The sequence below is a fragment of the Carcharodon carcharias genome, chromosome 11 (genome assembly GCF_017639515.1).
Source record: "Carcharodon carcharias isolate sCarCar2 chromosome 11, sCarCar2.pri, whole genome shotgun sequence".
NCBI lineage: Eukaryota > Metazoa > Chordata > Chondrichthyes > Lamniformes > Lamnidae > Carcharodon > Carcharodon carcharias.
The window spans coordinates 7,502,290-7,530,052 of NC_054477.1; the positions used below are offsets into that span (position 1 = coordinate 7,502,290).

The 27,763-nt window shown below is 48.3% G+C and overlaps 1 protein-coding gene across 10 annotated transcripts in view; it reads right to left on the minus strand.

Moving 5' to 3' along the window:
- Positions 1–13,520: 13,520 nt before the first annotated feature.
- The window catches only part of fhip1b (FHF complex subunit HOOK interacting protein 1B), a 234,649-nt gene continuing 220,406 nt past the window's right edge, over positions 13,521–27,763 (minus strand). For 9 of the 10 annotated variants that reach the window (XM_041199656.1, XM_041199659.1, XM_041199657.1 and 6 more), the window contains exons 10-12: positions 26,541–26,719; positions 23,936–24,098; positions 13,521–14,355 (exon numbers count right to left, since the gene is read on the minus strand). In XM_041199656.1, the coding sequence (XP_041055590.1) occupies positions 14,060–14,355; positions 23,936–24,098; positions 26,541–26,719 (638 nt within the window). In that variant the 3' untranslated portion in view covers positions 13,521–14,059. Of the gene's footprint in view, positions 14,356–23,935; positions 24,099–26,540; positions 26,720–27,763 lie in introns of those variants that run through there. The other variant, XM_041199662.1, reaches the window with a different exon arrangement.

Genomic DNA, 27,763 nt, shown 5'->3' on the forward strand with positions numbered 1-27,763 from the left:
ATGTGTGCAGGAAGTGTGCCCAGCTGCAGCTCCTGGAAGCTCGGGTTTCAGAGCTGGAACAGCAGCTGGGGACACTGTGGAGCATCTGTGAGTCTGAGAGCATCATGGATAGCACATTTAGAGAAGTGGTCACACTGCAGATGAAGGGACTTGAGGAAGGAAGGGAATGGATGACCACCAGGCAGTCCAAGAGAAACAGGCAGGTAGTTCAGGAGCCCCCTGGGGTCCCACTCGCAAATCAGTATTCCATTTTGGAGGCTGATGAGGGTTCTGGTTCCTCCAGGGAGTGCAGACAGAGCCATGCTTCTGGCACCACAAGCAGCCTGTCTGTACGGGAGGGGAGGAAGGGAGGAAGAGCAATAGTAATAGAGGATTCTATAGTCAGGGGAACAGATAGGCGCTACTGTGGCCGTTAACGTGACTCCAGGATGGCATGTTGCCTCCCTGGTGCCAGGGTCCGGAATGTCACTGAACGGCTGCAGGGCATCCTGAAGGGGGAGGGTGATAAGCCAGAGGTCATGGTCTATGTTGGGACCAATGACATAGGTAGAAAGAGGGATGAGGTCTTGCATCAAGAATTCAGGGCGTTAGGCAGTTGACTAAAAAGCAAGACCTCTCGGGATTACTCCCAGTGCCACATGCTAACGAGCTCAGAAATAGGAGAATAGCACAGATGAATACGTGGCTTAAGAGTTGGTGCAGGAGGGAGGGTTTTAGATTCCTGGATCACTGGGACCATTTCTGGGGAAGGTGGGACCTGTACAAGTGGGACGGTCTATATCTGAACCAGAATGGGACTAACATCCTTGCAGGCGGGTTTGCTAGTGCTGTTGCGAGGAGTTTAAACTAATTTGGCAGAGGGAGGGGACACAGAACGTTAGCAGAATAGGGACACATCATAATACAGTAAAACAATCAAGTCAGAGGGAGTACAGCTGCAATAAGCTTCAAGGGAGTAGGCAAGGCTGGATGGCCTCTACTTTAATGCCAGGAGTATTACAGGTAAAACGGATGAGTTAAGGGTGAGGATTCACACGTGGAATTCTGATATAGTAGCCATCACTGAGACGTGGTTGAGGGAGGGGCAGGATTGGCAGCTCAACATTCCGGGATATAGAATCTTCAGGCGAGACAGGGGAGGGGGTAAAAGAGGAGGAGGCATTGTATTATTAGTTAAGGAGTCAGTTACTGCAGTAAGGAGAGATGATATCTTGGAGGGGGCATCGAATAAAGCTTTGTGGGTAGAGCTTAGGAATAAAAAAGGGGCAACCACATTATTAGGTGTTTATTATAGACCCACAGATAGTCAGTGGGAAATTGAGGAGCAAATATGTGCACAATTTGTAGCTGAGTGTAAAAACAATATCAATAGGGTAATTATATTACGTGATTTCAACTTTCCCAACATTAGTTGGGATAGACATAGTGTTAAGGGCTTAGATGGAGTGGATTTCTTGAAATGTGTACAGGAGAACTTTTTAGGTCAATATGTAGAGGGTCCAACAAGGGATGGCGCATTGCTGGACCTAATTCTGGGGAATGAAGCCAGACAGGTGGCTGAGGTGGTGGTGGGTGAGCATTTTAGCGACAGCGACCACAACGTGGTACAGTTTAAGCTTGTTCTGGACAAAGAAATTGACAAGTTGCAAAAAAATGTTTTGGTTTGGGGGAGAGTGGATTTTAGTAAAATAAGGCAGGATCTGGCCAAGGTAGACTGGGAACAGCTACTTGTGGGGAAATCTACAGAGGAATAGTGGGGGGTGTTCAAAAAGGAAATGGGGAGGGTACAGGCTCAACATGTTCCCTGTAGGGTGATAGGAAGAAGTAACAAGCCCAGAGAACCATGGATGATGAGAGATATTCAGGTTACAATGAGAAGGAAAAGAAAGGCTTTTAGCAGGTACAAGGGAAGCAAATCAGCAGAGACATTAGTGGAGTACAGACAGTGCAGGATGGAGCTTAAGAAAGCAATTAGGAGAGCAAAGAGGGGATATGAGAAAGCTCTGGCTGGTAAAAGTAGGGACAATCCCAAAATATTCTTTAAGTATATGAATGGGAAGAGGATGACCAGGGAAAGAGTAGGGTCCATAAGGGACCAAGGGGGCAATCTATGGGTGGAGCCAGAGGACATCGGTAGAGTGTTGAATGAATACTTCACGTCTGTCTTCACCCAAGAGAATGAGGATGAAGGTATCGAACTCGGGGAGAGAGACTGCGAGGTTCTTGAGCAAATTGATATAGGGAGTGACAAGGTATTGGAGGTGTTGGCAGACTTAAAAGTGGACAAATCACCTGGTCCGGATGATTTTTGTCCCAGAATGCTGAGGGAAGCAAGGGAGGAGGTCACAGGGGCTCTGACCTGAATTTTTAATTCCTCTCTGGCCACGGGGGAGGTGCCAAAGGTCTGGAGTACAGCTAATGTGGTTCCGCTATTTAAGAAGGGTTGTATAGATAAGCCAGGGAACTACAGGCCAGTGAGTCTCACATCAGTGGTAGGGAAACTACTGGAGAAATTTCTGAAGGAGAGAATCCATCTCCCCTTGGAGAGGCAAGGTTTGATCAGGGATAGTCAGCATGGCTTTGTCAGAGAGAGGTCATACCTAACAAATTTGATTGAATTTCTTGAGGAGGTGACCAGGTGTGTAGATGAGGATAGTGCAGTTGATGTAGTTTATATGGATTTCAGCAAAGCCTTTGACAAGGTCCTACATGGGAGACTTATAAAGAAGGCAAAGTCACATGGGATACAGGGTTATTTGATAAGGTGGATTCAAATTGGCTTAGTTGTAGGAGACAGAGGGTGATGACAGAAGGATGCTTCAGTGACTGGAAGCCAGTGTCCAGAGGTGTACCACAGGGATCTGTGCTGAGTCTCCTACTATTTGTCATTTATATAAACGACATAGATGACAATGTGGGGTTAGGATTAGTAAGTTTGTGGATGACACAACGATTGGCCAGGTGGTTAACAGTGAGGTTGGGTGTCTTGGGCTACAGGAAGCTATAGACGGGATGGTCAAATGGGCAGATAAGTGGCAAAAGGAATTTAACCCTGAAAAGTGTGAGGTGATACACTTTGGAAGGAGTAATTTGACAAGGAAGTATTTAATGAACGGCATGACACTAGGAAGTTCTGAGGAACAAAGGGACCTTGGCGTGTGTGTCCATAGACCTCTGAAGGCGGAAGGGCATGTAGTGGGGTGTTGAAAAAGGCATATGGGACACTTGCCTTTATTAATCGAGACATAGATTACAAAAGTAGGAAGGTCATGCTGGAGTTGTATAGAACTTTGTTGAGGCCACAGCTAGAGTACTGTGTGTAGTTCTGGTTGCCACATTATAGGAATGATGTGATTGCATTGGAGGGGGTGCAGAGGAGATTCACCAGGATGTTGCCTGGGATGAAACATTTAAGTTATGAAGAAAGGTTGGATAGACTTGGGTTGTTTTCGTTGGAGCAGAGAAGACTGAGGGGAGACCTGATTGAGGTGTACAAGATTATGAGGGGCATGGACACGGTGGATAGGGAGCAGCTGTTCCCCTTAGTTGAAGGGTCAGTCACAAGGGGGCATAAGTTCAAGGTGGGGGGCAGGAGGTTTAGGGGGGATGTGAGGAAAAACTTTTTTACCCAGAGGGTGGTGACGGTCTGGAATGCGCTGCCTGGGAGGGTGGTGGAGGCGGGTTGCCTCACATCCTTTAAAAAGTACCTGGATGAGCACTTGGCACGTCATAACATTCAAGGCTATGGGCCAAGTGCTGGTAAATGGGCTTAGGTAGGTAAGTCAGGTGTTTCTCAAGTGTCAGTGCAGACTCGATGGGCCAAAGGGCCTCTTCTGTACTGTGATTCTGAACTTGCAAAGAAATTACAGACAGGTGCAATAATTATAGAGTAATCATAATGGGGGACTTCAATTATCCAAATATTGACTGGGATAGGAATAGTGCAAAGGGACAAGAGGGGCGAAAGTTCCTGGAATCTGTTCAAGATAATTTTCTGCAGCAGTATGTTTCCAGTCCAATGAGAGGGCAGGCACTGATGGTCCTGGTTCTGGTGAATGAGTTGGATTAAGTGAATCAAATATTAATGGGAAAGCATTTAGGGGACAGTGACCATTGTATCATAAGGTTTAGGCTGGCGATGGAAAAGGGCAAGGAACAATCCAGAGCAGTGAGAGTTAATTGGGAGAAAGCCAACTTTGATGGGATGAGAATGCATCTGAGTTGAGTGAGTTGGAATCAAATGTTGGCAGAAAAGACGGTGGCTGAACAATGGGCTACCTTCAAAGAAAAAGTATTGCAGGAAATGTCAAGGTATATTCCCTTGAAAGGGAAAGGTAGGACAAATAAATCCAGAGCGCCCTGGATGACAAGAGAGATAGAGGTGAAGATGAAAAGGAAGAAGCACACACACAACAGATGTCAGGTAAAAATACAATGGAGAATCAGGCTGAATATAGAAGGACCAAAGGGGAAGTGAAGAAACCAGTAAGAAAAGCAAGGAGAGAGCATGAAAATAGACTGGCAGCTCATATAAAAGGGAACCCCAAGGTCTTCTGTAAGCATATAAATAATAAAAGTGTGGTAAAAGAAAGAGTAGAGCCGATTAGGGATAAAAAAGGAACTTGCACATGGAGGCTGGAAAAATAGCGGAGATGTTGAACGAGTTCTTTGTATCTGTCTTTACAAAGGAAGAATATGCTACCCAGACCAAGGTGAGAGAGGAGGTAACTGGTACACTAGAAGAACTTACAAATGAGAGGAAAGAGGTGTTTGAAAGGCTATCTTTACTTAAAATAAATAAAGTACCAGGACCGGAAGAAGTGCATCTGAGGGAAGTGAGAGTGGAAACTGCAGAGGCACTAGTGATTATCTTCCACTCGGTTTCATTCCTTTTTTGAGGCTTTGTAGCAGTTTAATGGGCCATTTCAGAGGGCATTTTAAGAGTCAACCACATTGTTGTGGGTCTGGAGTCACATGCAGTTAAGTACAACAGATTTCCTTTCCTAATTTCAGTGAACCAGATGGGTTTTTACAACAATCAACAATGGTTTTATGGTGATCATTATTAATTCCAGAATTTTTATTGAATTCAAATTCTACCATCCATAGCAGGATGTGAACCTAGGCTCCCACAGCATTAGTCTGAGTCTCTGGATTACTAGTCCAGTGACAATACCACTGTGCCATCGCCTCCCCTAATGGGAACAGCTTTTCTTTGCCTACGTTATGAAACCTATCATAATCTTGTACACCTCTATCAAATCTCCCCTCGATCATCTTTGATCCAAGGAGAACAACCCCAGCTTCTCCAACTGAACCTTGTAATGAAAATCCTCCATTTCTAAAATTATTCTGGTGAATCTCCTCTGCACCCTCTCAGGATCGTCACATCCTTCTGAAAGTGTGGTGACCAGAACGGCACACAATATCAGAGCTTTATAAAGATTTAGCAAAATGTACTCTATAGGCATAATGTTCTTGTTGGTGCGTGGGGGTGGGCCTCACATGCTAATGCATAAGATGACGCACGGTGATATCGGGCATGTAACCCAACGTCACTGCGCGCCATTGCGATGTTTCGGTGGGAGGCCGCGTGATGATCTCCGATGCATGCTCGCCATTAATTAACGGGCCACTTAAGGCCCTTGAGCCAGTAATTGACGCTGACCTTTCGGGGCTCGTGTGATCTTCAGGTAGTTGCACAGGCGCAACGGGCAGGTGGATAGGCCAGATTTTTATAAACCTCATCCACAGGTGGGATAAGAGGGGTGAGTGGGGTCCCCAGTGATCTTTGGCAGACATTTAATGTTTAAACTTACTGCTACTTGCCTGTGCGAGCAGGAATACTTCAAATCTCTTCACAGCTGCTTGGACAGGAATAACAGGCTTCAGGGCAGGACTTTGGAGTAAATATCATTTTTGGAGCCTTGCTGGTTTCAGGAAGCCTTCCCTTATCCTGGGAATGGGAGTTGTGCTCTCCACTGGAGACACCTCCTCTGAGGAGGAAGGAAGGGCCAGAAGGGGGAGGAGGCCAGGAGTCCACATTCAGCCTCCAGGGGAGCCACCTTTGGGAAGGAGAGGCACAGGCACAAGGGGTGCAGGGCCAACAGGAAGCACAAGGCAGAAAGGGCCACAGAAGATGCCACTATCCTGCTGCCAGGGTTTACAAGTGGCGAAGCAGCTACCTCAATATGACTGAGAGGCAGTGTCAAAGGAGGCTCCGTCTCTCAAGGGAGACAGTAACCTCCATTTGTCAGACGATAGGCCCTGAGATCTGTGCCAACTGTGTGGGTGGGCACCCCATGCCAGTGGCATTGAAGGTCATGGCTGCCTTGAGCTTCTATGCCTCTGGCTGTTTCCAGCAGTTGGTGTGTGATCTTTGTGCAGTCTCCCAATCAGCTGTCCACACTTGTGTCAAGCAAGGTGACAGGTGCTCTGTTCAGGCGTGCATTGACCTTCATCCACTACCACTGGGACTAGGCCAGCCAGACAGAGCGAGCCAGAGGCTTTGCGGCCATTGCTGGCTTCCCCCGTGTCCAGGGTACTATAGACTGTACACATGTGGCCATCAAGGCACCAGCAGGTGAGCCCGGTGCCTTCATCAACAGGAAGGGCTTCCACTCCATGAACGTGCAGATAGTGTGTGATCACAGGATGCTGATTCTACAAGTCTGTGCAAGGTACTCAGGCAGCTCCCACGACGCCTACATCCTCAGACACTCCCAGGTGCCGGGGCTCTTCAGTGCTCCAGCCCGGCTGGATGGATGGCTGCTGGGTGACAAGGGCTATCCCCTCAGAAGAAGCTCATGACGCCTCTCCACCATCCAAGAACAGAAGCTGAGCAGCGGTACAATAGGAGCCACAGCTCCACAAGGGCTGTGGTGGAGAGAACCATCGGTCTTCTCAAGATGCAATTCTGATGCCTGGACTGTTCAGGGGGCCACACTCCAGTACCCCCCAGGTCATGTGTCACTGATATTGGTTGCATGCTGCGATCTCCACAATCTTGTGCTGGAAAGGGGGGGACCCAGTGGATGATGAAGATGTAGACACAGATGCTCTGGCTGCACACGATGAGTCCAGCAGTGAGTCCGAGGATGAGCAGGCACAGGGAAATACTGAGCGGGTAGACACTGACCCAGGCATCCTCCAGGGAGGCAGGGACACCCGGGAGGCTTTAATCCAATGAACCTTCAGCTAGAACACCACATATGGACCTTCAACACACACCAGGGCTGCAGACTCCATACTCGATACCTGAGAGCAACATCTGCCTGGTTAGGAACATTAACTATGTGCCTTGTCAATAAAGTTCAATGGCAAACAACTCACTTATAATATCATGGGTTCCTGTCCACCTGCAGAATTAAGGAATCACCCTGAGGCATGTTCACATATGAAGCATTTAATGAATTCACAAAATAAACAAAGAAACTTAATTCAAAGATGTTCAGCATCACACCAAATTATAATCAACTAATAGCTGGGGAACATAAAACCACCAGTGAGAATCCCATGGTGCCTAAGGTGCCTTATGTTTCCATTTCCGGGTGCTACGTCTTGTTGCTGCCCCCTCGCTGGGAGTGGTACCTGAGCCAGCTGCTGACTCTGCTGTCCTGTTGGCCTCGATGACCTTGGCGGTCGTTCTCTGTCCCGTGGAGCCAGTGCTGGTCCCGTCTGGGAGGGAGCTGCCAGTTCCACAGCTGGCATCTCCCCAGTCACTGCAGCCTCATCAGATCCCATGGTCACTGGCAAAGAGGTGGAGGAGCTGCTACCCTCATCTGGAGCGCCCTGAGAGGTACCCGCAGAGACGACAGGCAGCTGCTGCGCCGACATGAGGTTGCTTCGGACCTCCCTGCTCACTGTGGATGGATGGGCACTGAGCTGGGAAACTTGGTGCCCAATCCATCTCCAGCAGAGGTCAATGCCGATGTGAGGGCTTGCAGATTTGAGCACAACCCCAGGAAGCCCTGATTGTTCTCCTGGAGGAGCCTCTCCACAAGATTCGCTACTCTGTCCGTGGAGGAAGCATTGTGCTTGGCCATGAGGCTCATAGCATCGGTGATACTCCGCATGGACTCATCCAGCACTGAGACCATGTCACGTATTGCCTCATGTATCTCTGCCAGATCCTCCCGCAGACTTCCAGTGTCTGCTGTCTCAGGGACGACTCCAGAGGCACATCATCAGCCACCGACTAAGCATGTGCCTGGTTCCCTGCAGTCCTCCGACAGCCGGCGCCGTGCGTACTCTCTGTATCCACCTGCACCTCAAGTGAGTGTGAAGTGCCCTCACCGCTGTGCCCTGGGACACTAGTCAATGATCTAATTTCCACCAAGGTGTCAGTATCTGTGCTGGTGCCTGCCTGGCAGAGATGGTGTGACGCTGGTGCTTCTAATTCTTCTGGGCCCTCACGTGTTGGAGGCGGCCCCTCAACCTCCTCCTCCTGGCCCTGCTCCAGTGACACTGAAAGGAAAAACAAGGACATTTAATTAGTTCAAGTCGAGACAATGTCAATGTGCATGCCTGTGCCCAGATCAACATGTGCTCATCCTTCCATAATCAATGGGAAACCCATGTTGGAAGCTTAAATCACTAAACAGTCAACAGTGGAATGGCTGCTGGGACACACATGGTGACCTCAATGCACGGCAATCTTACCTCCCCCAGGGAACCTGGGCACATGGCACCTCTCCAGCTCCATCGTCTCCTGCTCGTATCTGGTTATTATGGCCAACTGGGTCTGGTCTCCACCGGTCCGCATCTGCTCTGCGTTATTGTGTGTGATCTTCTCCTGAAAAGGAGAGAGGAACGTTGACTGGTCCACCCTGTACCTGGATTGCCATTGCAGCCCTGCCACCCCCACCTGAGTGAAACATTGCAGGGCTCCAGTGAATTGTGACCCTGCAGCTGCCACTCACTCATACCAATCAATGCAGTAACTACACTCAGAGTTGGGGGGTGGTGGGGGCTGGGCAGGGGAGGGGGAAGCCTACCTGCTTTGTTACGTGACCTTAGCCAACATGGCACTCGCCCCTCCCCAGCGCAAGAGGTCGTTGAAACACTTGCGGCACTGAACCCAGGTGCGTCGCACCACGTCACGGGAACTCACTATCTCCGCCACCTCCTCCCAGGCACGGTTGGTCCTGTGGGGGAGCCTCCTCCTCCCCTCCCTGGGAACGAGGATCTCACACTGTGCTGCCACCTCCTCGAGGAGGGCAGAAAGGCACTCGTCGGAAAAGCAAGGGGCACAGCGAAGCTGTCCTGCTCACCAGCAGCGCTCTGGGGAGCCGTTCTGCTGGCCACGGTTCACAGCCTTTGCAAGGCTGCAGGAGCGCTCTTTAAACAGGCCACTGGGTCACCATTGGACGTGGTGGTCATTGCAGCCCCGCCGCTCGGGTCACCATTGGATGCGGTGGTCATTGCAGCCCCGCCGCTCGGGTCACCGTTGGACGCGGTGGTCATTGTAGCCCCGCCGCTCGGGTCACCGTTGGACGCGGTGGTCATTGCAGCCCCGCCGCTCGGGTCACCGTTGGACGCGGTGGTCATTGCAGCCCCGCCGCTCGGGTCACCGTTGGACGCGGTGGTCATTGCAGCCCTGCCGCTCGGGTCACCATTGGACGCGGTGGTCATTGCAGCCCCGCTGCCTCGGGAGCAGCGTTTCACGATGGGCAGGCCTTAATTGGTCCGCCCATGTAAAATGGCGGTGCAGGGCCAATTGCGGATGGCGATCGGTTCCGTGCCCACCTGAGCCCGCTCCCAACGGGGAGAGAATTATCCCCTGTGACTGAGCATCCACAGCCTGGGATACACAATTCCAAAGGTTCACCACTCTCTGAGTGAAGAAAACTCTCCTTAGTTCTGGTGTAAATGACCAATTCTTATTCTGAAATTGTGATTCTGTGTTCGGGATCCCCAGCCGGAGAGGAGGGAGAACATTTTCTCAGCATTTATCCTGTTAAGTCCCTGAAGAATTTTATATATTTCTATTAGATCACCGCTCATTCTTCCAGGGAATATAGGCCTAGTCTACTCAATCTCTGCCCATCGAACAATCTCCTCATCCCAGGAACTAGTCTAGTGAAACAAAAGTAAATCGTGTATTTGCTGGAAATCTGCAAAAACTCACTAAGCAGCATCTATGGAGAGAGAAACAGAGTTAATATTTCAGGTCAAAGACCCTTTACCAGAACTAGAAAAAGTTAGAGATAAGAATTTTAAGCCAATAGTGGTTTGGTAGTTCAGAGCTTGGCCAAAGTTTATGTCTCATTGGGGGGGCGTGCGTGCAACCCGAACGCGCGATGACATCAGGTGAGCGTCCTGACATCATCGCGCACTTGCACGATATTTCAGTCGGCGGACGCACGCAGGAGTCAGCAGTGTGCCTGCCGACAATTAAGTGGCCTATTGAGGCCCTTCATCAATGACTTGAGTAGAAATTTTCACTGCCCGTTTGGTTGGTGAGCACGTGACAAGGCCAAGTGGCCTTTGCATTTTTGGCGAAACCTCATCTCCGGGATGAGATTTCGACCACAGATTTTAAAAAGTAGTCACTTTTTACACTCCTATTTAACATGTCCATGCTCACGTGACAGAGTCACATGAGGGGCATATTTTCATGATTTTAAATATCTTTATTTTTGTGGTTAAAAGTCTTCTGCTCCCTGAGGCAGCTGCGTGCCTCAGGGTACTTCTCCTGCGCACACCCATGTACATGCGCAAACCTCAGCGCTCGCCCTCCTCCCACCCCTGCCCTGACAGCGCTGAGCACTGAAGTGTGTCCAGCCAGCGTGAAATCAATGTCAGGGCCCAATCACAGGCAGTGGTCGGCTTTACAACTGCTCCCAGGCCCGCCCACCGCAGACCTCGAGTATTGAGCTGGCAAGTGGCGTTCACATACAGTATTAATTGTTGTTTCCCCCCTTATATTGGTATTCTTGCGAGTGTCCTGATGAGTGCAAGACAAAAAGCTTCGACATGTCTTTTTTTTCAGTGATATTCAGGTTTTAAGCAAGTAAAGGATGGTGGGTGGGGGGGTGGGGTGGGGGAAAGAGCAAAAGAGAAGGTCTGTGATAAGATATAAAGCAGGAGAGATTAAATTACAAAAGGATCGGTGATGCAAGGCCCAAAGGACCAGTTTAGTGAACTTTTGTTGCACTTCCTCCAGGGCAATATTGTCCTTCCTTTGATCAGGAGACTAAACAGCACACAGTACTCCAGTGTGGCCTCCCCATGCCTTGTATATTTGTAGTAAAACTTCTTTATACTTTACTTAGGATTACATAGGATATATGGCACAGAAACAGGCCATTCGGCCAACCTGTCAGTCCATGCTGGTTTTTATGCTCCACTAGACCCTCCTCCCATCTTCTCATTTAAATCTAACATCATAACCCTTTATTCCCTTCTCCCTCAAATGTTTGCCTAGCTTCCCCTTAAAATGCATCTATACTATCACTTACAACTATTCCCTGTGGTAGTGAGTTCCACATTCTCATTGCTGTCTGGGTAAAAAAGCTATTGGATTTCTTGGTGACTATCTTATACTGATGGCCTCTAGTTATGCTCTTCCCCACAAGAGGAAACATTCTCTCTGATCAAAAGCTTTCACAATTTCAAAGACCTCTATTAGTTCCCACCTCAGTCTCCCCACCCCGCCCCCCCACCAAGAGAAAAGAGAGCCAGCCTGTCAATCCTGTCCTGATATGTATACTCTCACATTTCTGGTATCACCTCTGTAAATCTTCTCTACATCCTCTCCAATGCCTCTACCTTCCCCCCTATAATATGGCCACCACAACAACATGCAGTACTCTGGGCATGGTCCTCCTATACTCTAATTCCTTTGTAACAAAAGCTAACATACTATTTTCCTTCCTAATAGCTTGCTGTACCTGCATGTTAACTTTCTGTGATTCACGTACATGTACACCCAGGTCCTTCTGAATGCAAACATTTCCCAGTCTCTCACCATTTAAAATATTCTATTCTGCTTTGTTATTTTTCCCACCAAACTGGATAATTTCACACTTTGCTACATCGTACTGTCTATCTGCCATGTTCTTGCCCACTCACCCAAACTGTCTATATCACTCTGCAGCCTCTTTATGTCTTCCTCACAACCTACTTTCCCACCTCACTTTGTAACATCAGCAAACTTGGATATGTTAACTCAGGCCCCTCGTCATTAATATAAATTGTAAATAGCCGAGGCCCAAGTGCTATTTCCACACAGTACCCGTATAGTTAGAACCTGCAAACCCGAAAATGTCCCGTTTTATTCCTACTCTGTTTTCTGTCCATTAACAGATCCCCAGTCCATGCTAATATACTACCCCAATCCCATGAGTTCTAATTTTGTGTAATAACCTTGTGTGTGGCACCTTATTGAATGTTTTTTGAAAATCCAAATACACTACATCCATTGGCTCTGACTTATCCATCTTACTGTTTACATCCTAAAAAAAACTCAAAACAAATCTATCAAAAACTATTTCCCTTTCACAAATCTGTGTTCACTCTGCTTAATCTTTTGATTCTCCAAGTGCCCAGTTACCACCTCCCTCAGAATAGATTCTCTCATTGTTCCTACTACTGATGTTAGGCCAACTTTCCTGTCGTTCCCCATTTTCTCTCTTCCTCTTTCTTAAATAGCGGGATTATGTTTGCTACCTTTCAATCCTTGGGAACTGTTCTAGAATCTAAGGAATTCAGGAAGCTCAAAACCAATGCACCCACTATCTCTGCAGCTACCCCTTTTACAACCACAGGATCCAGGGAATTAGTCGCCACTTAGTCCCATGAATTTCTCCAGTACTACTATTTTATTTGTACTGATTTCTTCAAGTTCCTCATTCAGGTTCGATCCTTGGTTGCCCATTATTAATCAGGAATCATTTGGAGAGTGACCAGGGGAAAAAAAACAGATGAAACTTGGCTACTTTGAAAGTCTCTGTTGCCTGATTTTCTCCATGTGACTATATCCTGGTGCCAGGATAAAGTATTGTCATGGAATGGAAGCAGAATATTGAGGGGGGCGGGGAAGAGAGGGGAGAGGTCGATGATGAAACCATTGACATAAGAATAAAAATATCTGAGGCCCTGTAGGCAGAGTTTCAGTAACTAGGGAAGAAGCTAAAGAACACAGCCTCAAAAGTGGCACCTCCAAATTACTTCCATTGCCAGGTGCGAGTGAATATACGAGCAGCAATATAAAGCAGGTTAATGTGTTGAAGAAGGGGTTTTAAATTCTTGGGGCATTTGGACCAGCTCTGGAGCAGAGTTGACCTGTACAAAATATCAATTTAGATGCTTGTTTAAATTACTTAAGATAAATGACCTGGTAGGGAGGCATTAAATATTTCTGCAAATTGATGGACCCCGCTGCCAGCCCCCCTACTCTGGAGGGTTATTGATCACACTGGGTAGGAGGTAAGTTATAGATAGAATGATAACCAGGAAGAATTATACTCCCATCAAATTGACATGCACTGGTGTTAAAAATAGAAACTAAAATGAACTTTGAGAAACAGATTTTTTTAAAAAAATATTGTGACATTTACACACAGCAGAAATCTCTGCACTACATCATCCATAAAATGGGTGTGAGAATTTGTGTTTGTCTCTTTGGATCTGCACAGCCTGATCCAATATTCCCGAGGATTGATCTCTCTCTCATTCTCCCGACATGCAGCTCAGTTCAGAGAGAGGATGTTTATAGGATTGTTGATGTTTATAGGGTTGTTTTTTGCACAATGCCCAGTGTGAGACGTGTCTCAGCAATAAGTCAGAAAGCACTGGAGCGAACCACTATCAGCAGCACACTGTGGAGACCTGATGACAATACTGAGGAATACATTCTGCTTCCAAATATCAATGAAGAACTCTTTGGAATGAAGTTCGGAACTTCTGCAACAACATGTGTCGGAGTGTTGGATGTGTTATTTACAGATTCCGGAACGCGTGGTGACCATTCAAGGAAGCCCATTGCCACACTCCTGGCCAGTGAGAGTGCTGTGTGTGGTGACTAGCTGCTCCTGTTCTCCAAATTCTCCAGTTGTCATTCCTCCTTGTCATCAAGTAAGAAGGGAGATGTGACAGTGTGCTCCTGAGCAATGGCCGCTAGTTCTTTCAGGAACTCAGAGAAGATAAGTGAGCAGTAAACAGCGTTCTTCACCCGCAGTGCCTCATTCTGCTTTTCTGCTGAACTCTTGAAAATGGAGCTCCCAGTAAGTGCGTGCAGGACCTGCCCCTCTCGGACGTGTTGCAGAGCTAACTGTGCTGCCTGGCGTGCCCTTGTGGGACTGTTGGTGTGACGTAGGATCAGCTCACCGAGGGAGGGTTTCCGACTTTTCACTGAAAAATTTAACAAACAGGTCCAATCAAATGCCCAGTCTTTATAACAGTGCCCTTACACACAGAGGGACTACACGGGTCACTTGCAGACTCGCCGACTACACACACCACACTCGCCCATTTAAAGCACTCCCCGGTTAAACACTCCTGCACACTCACTGACTGAAAACACTCCCACACACTCACCGACTGAAAACACTCCCACACACTCACCGACTGAAAACACTCCCGCACACTCACCGACTGAAAACACTCCCGCACACTCACCGACTGAAAACACTCCCGCACACTCACCGACTGAAAACACTCCCGCACACTCACTGACTGAAAACACTCCCACACACTCACTGACTGAAAACACTCCCACACACTCACTGACTGAAAACACTCCCACACACTCACTGACTGAAAACACTCCCGCACACTCACTGACTGAAAACACTCCCGCACACTCACTGACTGAAAACACTCCTGCACACTCACTGACTGAAAACACTCCCGCACACTCACCGACTGAAAACACTCCCACACAGACTCACCGACTGAACACACTCCCACACAGACTCACCGACTGAACACACTCCCACACACACTCACTGACTGAAAACTCCCACACACACTCACTGACTGAAAACACTCCCACACACACTCACCGACTGAAAACACTCCCACACACACTCACCGACTGAACACACTCCCACACACACTCACTGACTGAAAACACTCCCACACACACTCACTGACTGAAAACACTCCCACACACACTCACCGACTGAAAACACTCCCACACACACTCACTGACTGAACACACACACACACTCACTGACTGAAAACACTCCCACACACTCACCGACTGAAAACACTCCCACACACTCACTGACTGAAAACACTCCCACACACTCACTGACTGAAAACACTCCCACACACTCACTGACTGAAAACACTCCCACACACTCACTGACTGAAAACACTCCCACACACTCACTGACTGAAAGCACTCCCACACACTCACTGACTGAAAACACTCCCACACACTCACTGACTGAAAACACTCCCACACACTCACTGACTGAAAACACTCCCACACACTCACTGACTGAAAACACTCCCACACACTCACTGACTGAAAACACTCCCACACACTCACTGACTGAACACACTCCCACACACTCACTGACTGAAAACACTCCCACAGACTCACTGACTGAAAACACTCCCACACACTCACTGACTGAAAACACTCCCACACACACTCACCGACTGAACACACTCCCACACACTCACTGACTGAAAACACTCCCACACACACTCACTGACTGAAAACACTCCCACACACACTCACTGACTGAAAACACTCCCACACACACTCACTGACTGAAAACACTCCCACACACACTCACTGACTGAAAACACTCCCACACACATTCACTGACTGAAAACACTCCCACACACACTCACTGACTGAAAACACTCCCACACACACTCACTGACTGAAAACACTCCCACACACACTCACTGACTGAAAACACTCCCACACACACTCACTGACTGAAAACATTCCCACACACTCACTGACTGAAAACACTCCCACACACACTCACTGACTGAAAACACTCCCACACACACTCACTGACTGAAAACACTCCCACACACACTCACTGACTGAAAACACTCCCACACACTCACTGACTGAAAACACTCCCACACACTCACTGACTGAAAACACTCCCACACACTCACTGACTGAAAACACTCCCACACACTCACTGACTGAAAACACTCCCACACACTCACTGACTGAAAACACTCCCACACACTCACTGACTGAAAACACTCCCACACACTCACTGACTGAACACACTCCCACACACTCACTGACTGAAAACACTCCCACAGACTCACTGACTGAAAACACTCCCACACACACTCACCGACTGAACACACTCCCACACACACTCACTGACTGAACACACACACACACTCACTGACTGAAAACACTCCCATACACTCACCGACTGAAAACACTCCCACACACTCACTGACTGAAAACACTCCCACACACTCACTGACTGAAAGCACTCCCACACACTCACTGACTGAAAACACTCCCACACACTCACTGACTGAAAACACTCCCACACACTCACTGACTGAACACACTCCCACACACTCACTGACTGAACACACTCCCACACACTCACTGACTGAAAACACTCCCACAGACTCACTGACTGAAAACACTCCCACACACTCACTGACTGAAAACAATCCCACACACTCACTGACTGAAAACACTCCCACACACTCACTGACTGAAAACACTCCCACACACTCACTGACTGAAAACACTCCCACACACTCACTGACTGAAAGCACTCCCACACACTCACTGACTGAAAACACTCCCACACACTCACTGACTGAAAACACTCCCACACACTCACTGACTGAACACACTCCCACACACTCACTGACTGAACACACTCCCACACACTCACTGACTGAAAACACTCCCACAGACTCACTGACTGAAAACACTCCCACACACTCACTGACTGAAAACAATCCCACACACACTCACCGACTGAACACACTCCCACACACTCACTGACTGAAAACACTCCCACACACACTCACTGACTGAAAACACTCCCACACACACTCACTGACTGAAAACACTCCCACACACACTCACTGACTGAAAACACTCCCACACACACTCACTGACTGAAAACACTCCCACACACACTCACTGACTGAAAACACTCCCACACACACTCACTGACTGAAAACACTCCCACACACACTCACTGACTGAAAACACTCCCACACACACTCACTGACTGAAAACATTCCCACACACTCACTGACTGAAAACACTCCCACACACACTCACTGACTGAAAACACTCCCACACACACTCACTGACTGAAAACACTCCCACACACACTCACTGACTGAAAACACTCCCACACACACTCACTGACTGAAAACACTCCCACACACACTCACCGACTGAAAACACTCCCACACACACTCACCGACTGAAAGCACTCCCACACACTCACCGACTGAAAACACTCCCACACACTCACCGACTGAAAACACTCCCACACACTCACCGACTGAAAACACTCCCACACACTCACCGACTGAAAACACTCTCACACACTCACCGACTGAAAACACTCCCACACACACTCACTGACTGAAAACACTCCCACACACTCACTGACTGAAAACACTCCCACACACTCACTGACTGAAAACACTCCCACACACACTCACCGACTGAAAGCACTCCCACACACTCACTGACTGAAAACACTCCCACACACTCACTGACTGAAAACACTCCCACACACTCACTGACTGAACACACTCCCACACACTCACTGACTGAACACACTCCCACACACTCACCGACTGAAAACACTCCCACACACTCACTGACTGAAAACACTCCCACACACTCACTGACTGAAAACACTCCCACACACACTCACTGACTGAAAACACTCCCACACACTCACCGACTGAAAACACTCCCACACACTCACCGACTGAAAGCACTCCCATACACTCACTGACGGAACACACTCCCACACACTCACTGACTGAAAGCACTCCCACACACTCACTGACTGAAAACACTCCCACACACTCACTGACTGAAAACACTCCCACACACTCACTGACTGAACACACTCCCACACACTCACTGACTGAACACACTCCCACACACTCACTGACTGAAAACACTCCCACACACTCACTGACTGAAAACACTCCCACACACTCACTGACTGAAAACACTCCCACACACTCACTGACTGAAAACACTCCCACACACACTCACTGACTGAAAACACTCCCACACACACTCACCGACTGAAAACACTCCCACACACACTCACTGACTGAAAACACTCCCACACACACTCACCGACTGAACACACTCCCACACACACTCACTGACTGAACACACACACACACACACTCACTGACTGAAAACACTCCCACACACACTCACTGACTGAAAACACTCCCACACACACTCACTGACTGAAAACACTCCCACACACACTCACTGACTGAAAACACTCCCACACACACTCACTGACTGAAAACACTCCCACACACACTCACCGACTGAAAGCACTCCCACACACTCACTGACTGAAAACACTCCCACACACTCACTGACTGAAAACACTCCCACACACTCACTGACTGAAAACACTCCCACACACTCACTGACTGAAAACACTCCCACACACTCACTGACTGAAAACTCCCACACACACTCACTGACTGAAAATACTCCCACACACACTCACTTACTGAAAACACTCCCAAACACACTCACTTACTGAAAACACTCCCACACACACTCACCGACTGAACACTCTCCCACACACACTCACTGACTGAACACACACACACACTGACTGAAAACACTCCCACACACTCACCGACTGAAAACACTCCCACACACTCACTGACTGAAAACACTCCCACACACTCACTGACTGAAAACACTCCCACACACTCACTGACTGAAAACACTCCCACACACTCACTGACTGAACACACTCCCACACACTCACTGACTGAAAACACTCCCACACACTCACTGACTGAACACACTCCCACACACTCACTGACTGAAAACACTCCCACAGACTCACTGACTGAAAACACTCCCACAGACTCACTGACTGAAAACACTCCCACACACACTCACCGACTGAACACACTCCCACACACACTCACTGACTGAACACACACACACACTCACTGACTGAAAACACTCCCACACACACTCACTGACTGAAAGCACTCCCACACACTCACTGACTGAACACACTCCCACACACTCACTGACTGAAAACACTCCCACACACTCACCGACTGAAAACACTCCCACACACTCACCGACTGAAAACACTCCCACACACACTCACCGACTGAAAACACTCCCACACACTCACCGACTGAAAACACTCCCACACACACTCACTGACTGAAAGCACTCCCACACACTCACTGACTGAAAACACTCCCACACACTCACTGACTGAACACACTCCCACACACTCACTGACTGAACACACTCCCACACACTCACCGACTGAAAACACTCCCACACACTCACCGACTGAAAACACTCCCACACACTCACTGACTGAAAACACTCCCACACACTCACTGACTGAAAACACTCCCACACACACTCACTGACTGAAAACACTCCCACACACTCACCAACTGAAAACACTCCCACACACTCACCGACTGAAAGCACTCCCACACACTCACCGACTGAAAGCACTCCCACACACTCACTGACTGAAAACAATCCCACACACACTCACCGACTGAACACACTCCCACACACACTCACCGACTGAACACACTCCCACACACTCACTGACTGAAAACACTCCCACACACACTCACTGACTGAAAACTCCCACACACACTCACTGACTGAAAACACTCCCACACACACTCACTGACTGAAAACACTCCCACACACACTCACCGACTGAACACACTCCCACACACACTCACTGACTGAAAACACTCCCACACACACTCACCGACTGAACACACTCCCACACACACTCACTGACTGAATACACACACACACTCACCGACTGAAAACACTCCCACACACTCACCGACTGAAAACACTCCCACACACTCACCGACTGAAAACACTCCCACACACTCACTGACTGAAAACACTCCCACACACTCACTGACTGAAAACACTCCCACACACTCACTGACTGAAAACACTCCCACACACTCACTGACTGAAAACACTCCCACTCACTCACTGACTGAAAACACTCCCACACACACTCACTGACTGAAAACACTCCCACACACTCACTGACTGAAAACACTCCCACACACTCACTGACTGAAAACACTCCCACACACACTCACCGACTGAACACACTCCCTACACACTCACTGACTGAAAACACTCCCACACACACTCACTGACTGAGCACACTCCCACACACTCACTGACTGAACACACTCCCACACACTCACTGACTGAACACACTCCCACACACTCACTGACTGAAAACACTCCCACACACACTCACTGACTGAAAACACTCCCACACACACTCACTGACTGAAAACACTCCCACACACACTCACCGACTGAACACACTCCCACACACACTCACTGACTGAAAACACTCCCACACACACTCACCGACTGAACACACTCCCACACACACTCACTGACTGAACACACACACACACTCACTGACTGAAAACACTCCCACACACACTCACTGACTGAAAGCACTCCCACACACTCACTGACTGAACACACTCCCACACACTCACTGACTGAAAACACTCCCACACACTCACCGACTGAAAACACTCCCACACACTCACCGACTGAAAACACTCCCACACACACTCACCGACTGAAAACACTCCCACACACTCACCGACTGAAAACACTCCCACACACACTCACTGACTGAAAGCACTCCCACACACTCACTGACTGAAAACACTCCCACACACTCACTGACTGAACACACTCCCACACACTCACTGACTGAACACACTCCCACACACTCACCGACTGAAAACACTCCCACCCACTCACCGACTGAAAACACTCCCACACACTCACTGACTGAAAACGCTCCCACACACTCACTGACTGAAAACACTCCCACACACACTCACTGACTGAAAACACTCCCACACACTCACCGACTGAAAACACTCCCACACACTCACCGACTGAAAGCACTCCCACACACTCACCGACTGAAAGCACTCCCACACACTCACCGACTGAAAGCACTCCCACACACACTCACTGACTGAAAACACTCCCACACACACTCACCGACTGAACACACTCCCACACACTCACTGACTGAAAACACTCCCACACACACTCACTGACTGAAAACTCCCACACACACTCACTGACTGAAAACACTCCCACACACACTCACTGACTGAAAACACTCCCACACACACTCACTGACTGAAAACACTCCCACACACACTCACTGACTGAAAACACTCCCACACACACTCACTGACTGAACACACTCCCACACACACTCACCGACTGAACACACTCCCACACACACTCACTGACTGAAAACACTCCCACACACACCGACTGAACACACTCCCACACACACTCACTGACTGAACACACACACACACTCACTGACTGAAAACACTCCCACACACTCACCGACTGAAAACACTCCCACACACTCACTGACTGAAAACACTCCCACACACTCACTGACTGAAAACACTCCCACACACTCACTGACTGAAAACACTCCCACACACACTCACTGACTGAAAACACTCCCAAACACACTCACCGACTGAACACACTCCCACACACTCACTGACTGAAAACACTCCCACACACTCACTGACTGAAAACACTCCCACACACACTCACTGACTGAAAACACTCCCACACACACTCACTGACTGAAAACACTCCCACACACACTCACCGACTGAACACACTCCCACACACTCACTGACTGAAAACACTCCCACACACACTCACTGACTGAAAACTCCCACACACACTCACTGACTGAAAACACTCCCACACACACTCACTGACTGAAAACACTCCCACACACACTCACCGACTGAACACACTCCCACACACACTCACTGACTGAAAACACTCCCACACACACTCACCGACTGAACACACTCCCACCCACACTCACTGACTGAACACACACACACACTCACTGACTGAAAACACTCCCACACACTCACCGACTGAAAACACTGCCACACACTCACTGACTGAAAACACTCCCACACACTCACTGACTGAAAACACTCCCACACACTCACTGACTGAAAACACTCCCACACACTCACTGACTGAAAACACTCCCAAACACACTCACTGACTGAAAACACTCCCAAACACACTCACCGACTGAACACACTCCCACACACTCACTGACTGAAAACACTCCCACACACACTCACTGACTGAAAACACTCCCACACACACTCACTGACTGAAAACACTCCCACACACACTCACCGACTGAAAGCACTCCCACACACTCACTGACTGAAAACACTCCCACACACTCACTGACTGAAAACACTGCCACACACTCACTGACTGAAAACACTCCCACACACTCACTGACTGAACACACTCCCACACACTCACTGACTGAAAACACTCCCACACACTCACTGACTGAAAACACTCCCACACACTCACTGACTAAAAACACTCCCACACACTCACTGACTGAAAACACTCCCACACACTCACTGACTGAAAACACTCCCACACACACTCACTGACTGAAAACACTCCCACACGCTCACCGACTGAAAACACTCCCACACACTCACCGACTGAAAGCACTTCCACACACTCACTGACTGAAAACACTCCCACACACTCACTGACTGAAAACACTCCCACACACTCACTGACTGAAAACACTCCCACACACTCACTGACTGAACACACTCCCACACACTCACTGACTGAACACACTCCCACACACTCACTGACTGAACACACTCCCACACACACTCACTGACTGAACACACTCCCACACACACTCACTGACTGAAAACACTCCCACACACTCACTGACTGAACACACTCCCACACACACTCACTGACTGAACACACTCCCACACACACTCACTGACTGAACACACTCCCACACACACTCACTGACTGAACACACTCCCACACACACTCACTGACTGAACACACTCCCACACACACTCACTGACTGAAAACACTCCCACACACACTCACTGACTGAAAACACTCCCACACACTCACCGACTGAAAACACTCCCACACACTCACCGACTGAACACTCTCCCACACACTCACTGACTGAACACTCTCCCACACACTCACCGACTGAAAACACTCCCACACACTCACTGACTGAAAACACTCCCACACACTCACTGACTGAAAGCACTCCCACACACTCACCGACTGAAAGCACTCACACACACTCGCCGATTAAACACAGCTGCACACTTGCTGACTGGATCTGCGATTCTGATTCACTGCAAACGGAGAACCAAGATGGAGAACTACCAAACATGATGATTCAGGACAATGACACACTGAATGGGATTCGATTTCAATGAACACTCTGCACTAGAATAGGTGTACGATGTACCGGATTATCCAGGATTGGGTTACACTGACCTGGAAAGTTTAGAGATTTACCAGGTCTGGGTTAGGGTACACTGAACAGGAAGATCTCAGATTGGGATACACTGACCCAGATTATCCTGGAATGGGATAGATTGAACAGGATGATCAGGATATAGGTAACCGAATAAAAATACACATACTCTGAACAGGAACAAATGATAGAACTGTTTAACTGGCTTGTACGGTGGGAACCGATAGTGTCGAATCCCAAATCCTGTTCCACCAGCAGGCATTCTTGATCCTGTTAGACATGGGTTCATGGCATTAAGGAACAGGAAAGGAAGCAAAGCGAAGAGCAAGGTTTACCTAGATTCTCGGAGCGTCGCAGTGGAGGAACAGAGTTGGGGGATTCCGACCAATCAAGTTTCCCTCTAGCGATTAAATATTTCCTGGCCTTGCACAGCATCATAGGAAAGTCTTCCTGAGTGGCTGCGAACATTTCAATCTTGCTCTTCACTGACCCAAGTACCTGAGGGGCGAGAGGTCAAAGGTTGTGTCATGAAAAAGGCTTCAAACAACGGAATTGAGGTTTGTGAGTACAGCAAGTGAAGAGATGCCTGGTTAGCATGATAAACTGCCACAGAGACCTCAGCACTGATACCTAGTCCAGGTTCTGTCGGCAATAGGGATGGGGCTACAATTCGCCTCAGTCCTCACAGGAGAGACAAGGGAGAAAATATCAGCCAGGATTTGCAGTCCTAATCACTATCATGGTACCAACTTTGTGTCGGGCATGGGTCAGCGAGTAAGACTCTCACCTCAGAGTCAGAAAGTCATGGGTTTTAATCCCATTCCACAGACTGGATCACAAAATCTAGGCTGACACCCCACTGCAGTACTTAGGGAGCCCTGCACTGTCAGAGGGTCAGTACTGAGGGACCGCTGCACTGTCAGAGGGTCAGTACTGAGGGAGCCCTGCACTGTCACAGGGTCAGTACTGAGGGAGCGCTGCACTGTCAGAGGGTCAGTACTGAGGGAGCGCTGCACTGTCAGAGGGTCAGTACTGAGGGAGTGCTGCACTGTCACAGGGTCAGTACTGAGGGAGCGCTGCACTGTCAGAGGGTCAGTACTGAGGGAGCGCTGCACTGTCACAGGGTCAGTACTGAGGGAGTGCTGCACTGTCACAGGGTCAGTACTGAGGGAGCGCTGCACTGTCAGAGGGTCAGTACTGAGGGAGCGCTGCACTTTCAGAGGGTCAGCACTGAGGGAGTGCTGCACTGTCTGAGGGTCAGTACTGAGGGAGTGCTGCACTGTTGGAGGGTCAGCACTAAGGGAGCGCTGCACTGTTGGAGGGTCAGCACTGAGGGAGCGCTGCACTGTTGGAGGGTCAGCACTGAGGGAGCGCTGCACTTCAGAAGGACTATATTTAGAGAGTGTTGCACAATCAGATATTCTGTTTTTTGATGAGATGTTAAACCAAGGCCTCATCTGTAAATAAAACCTGTGTTGTCACTCAACAAGTAAAAGAGAGTTTGCTGCTGTCTTAGCGATCGGTCTGTGACTGTACTTTGGACGTTCTGACATTGTGAAAAGTGTTACAGAAATGCAAGTCTATCCATTAACACTTTATCCCAACTTAGAAAAAAATCCTAACTGCTTATTGAATTTGTTACCATTTATGAGATCTTGCTGGTAAATAATTGCATGCAAACCCTTTCAGAAGATGAATGAAATATTGAAGGAGGGCTATGTAAATACAATTCCTCCCCCCACCCCAGCTGTCTTTGTTCACTACATTAACACTAGTTACTTGTTGTCATTTTGGACAGTGTGTGGGTGATATTCTGACCTTTCAATCTGTGGACCTGGAATCAAGTCCAGCCTCCTACAAAATGGCTGATGAGCTCATTTTGCTTCATTCAGTTTAGCAAAGGATTCAATCTATTCTTAAAACTTTGCATTGTAAAACCCCAAACTCCACATAAAACTGAACTTTTGACAACTCCTTCAGTCCCCTCCCCTACACCCAGCCCAATGTTTTAGTATTGTTAGGAGTGGGTGCTTAATCCAGTGTTTTACACTGCACAGCCTGAGACCAGAGTCCACCTCTGCCTCTTGCTCACGCTGCCTGGTTTAGTTGTGGTTCCTTGATCTGATTTAGGAGCTACAATATGAGCCAAGTTTCGGGGGAGTGGCTGGAAGACAGGAGGGATGAACCTTCACATCTTTCTGTAATGTTTAATAGCATGGTGTCAGAGTCAGAGACTCGGGTATAATCATGCTGATCACAACACACACACAGGATGAGAGCAAGGTGAGGGGGCCTATTGGCTGGAATCAATGCTGACATTAGGTTGATCCCCAGGTTTCTGAACAATGGTACTAGGCATCATTGCTGGATTCACAGGCTGTGGGTCTGTGCCCACTATAAACTAGAATGAGATGGACAAATTCATATCACCTAGGCTCAGGGAGCCAGCAGACAGGGGGAATGTCCAAATCATCATGGTCAGCTCCTGATGTGGAATGACATGGAACAAAAAGCACAGAAACAGTCCATTCGGCCCAACTGGTCTCTGCTGGCTTTAATGTTCCACATGAGCCTCCTCTTACCCCTTTTCACCTCCCCCAATCACCATATCCTTCTATTCCTTTCTCCCTCATGCATTTATCCAGCTTTCCCTTTAAACATAGCTTTACGGTAGTGAGTTCCACATCCTCCCCACCTCTGGGTAAAGAAGTTTTTCCTGAATTCCCGATTGGATTTATTAGTGACGATCTTATATCGATGGTCCCCTGACGACTGGAAACAACTTCTCTACATCTGCTCGACTGAATACTTTCAGGAACTTAAATTACAACTAAAACTATCATACCACGCCTTGGATCTAATACACTCAGTTTACAGGCGTGCTAATCGGCCAGTTTGTGGTAGCTTTATAAATGAATGTTCAGTGTAGTGGGATCGTACCTGAATGAGAGACTTGACACTAGGTTGGAATACCATGTTGGTGTTGAGCAGGAAGGAGCGGAGGAGGGGTTGGGGGTAACAAGCTAGCTGTGCAATAATTCCAGTTAGTAAGAAATTGACGTAGAGCGAGTTCTGTAACATATTTTCCAGCTTGGCAAACAGAACAGCGATAAACGAACCTGGAGGGGAGAGACAGAGGGCCGTCAACATCCAAGAGAGCAGACTAACTCACCAGAGACAGACAGAGAGTGAGGTCTTCAACATCTGAGAGACAGCTCACAGCCTAACTCACTACAGAGAAAAGAGAGACAGGAAGCGAGTCTGAGAACGAGAGAGAGAGAAAGAGCGAGAGAGAGAGTTGGAAGGAGAACGGAAAAGCCAGACAGAGAAGGAAAGTCACAGAGAGAAAGAATACACGCCAAAAGGAAAAAGACAAAAAGAGATAGAGGGAGTTAGAGAGAGAGAGAGAGAGAGAGACAGAAAGCAGGAGCCAGGGACACAAAGAGAGAAAGACTAGAGAAAAACAGAGAGAGAGAGAGAGAGAGACCATCAACATCTAAGAGAGGGTACAGAAATAGCGCCACAGAGAGTGGCAGTAAGAGAAAAAGACAAAAAGGGGGACAGAAATACAGAGTGAGAGAGGTAGAAAGACAGTTAGAGAGACAGAGATCATCAACATCCGAGAGCACAGACTCAGTCAACACCCAGAGAGAGGCAGAGAGAGAGCAAGCTGGATACAGTACAGAGACAGAAAGACAATTTAATCAATACCTGAGATCTAACTCTTCAGAAATCACAGCCTGAAATAGAGAACTCTCGGGGGTGGGGATGTAGAAAGAAAGAGAGATCCATGTGAGAAATACGTGAAACATCTAGTGGCAGAAATTGAAAGAGACATACAGAGACAGAAGAGGGAGACGAGAGAAAACGAGAGAGTATGAAGTGAGTGAACGAGTAAGGGCCTTCTTAACTAACCAACTCTCAAGATCAGGACTTAAGGAGACAGGCAATGAGGAAGGGTGAGAGAAGAGGTGAAGGAAAGTGAGAGAGTGAGTGAGAGAGACAGAGTTAGGTTTGAGAAGAGTGCACGGGCTGGAATAAGTAACTGACCCTGTGTTTTAATTTAAAAGCAAAATATTGCGGATGCTAGAAATCTGAAATAAAAACAGAAATTGCTGGAAAAACTCAGTAGGTCTGACAGCATCTGTGGGGAGAGAAATCGA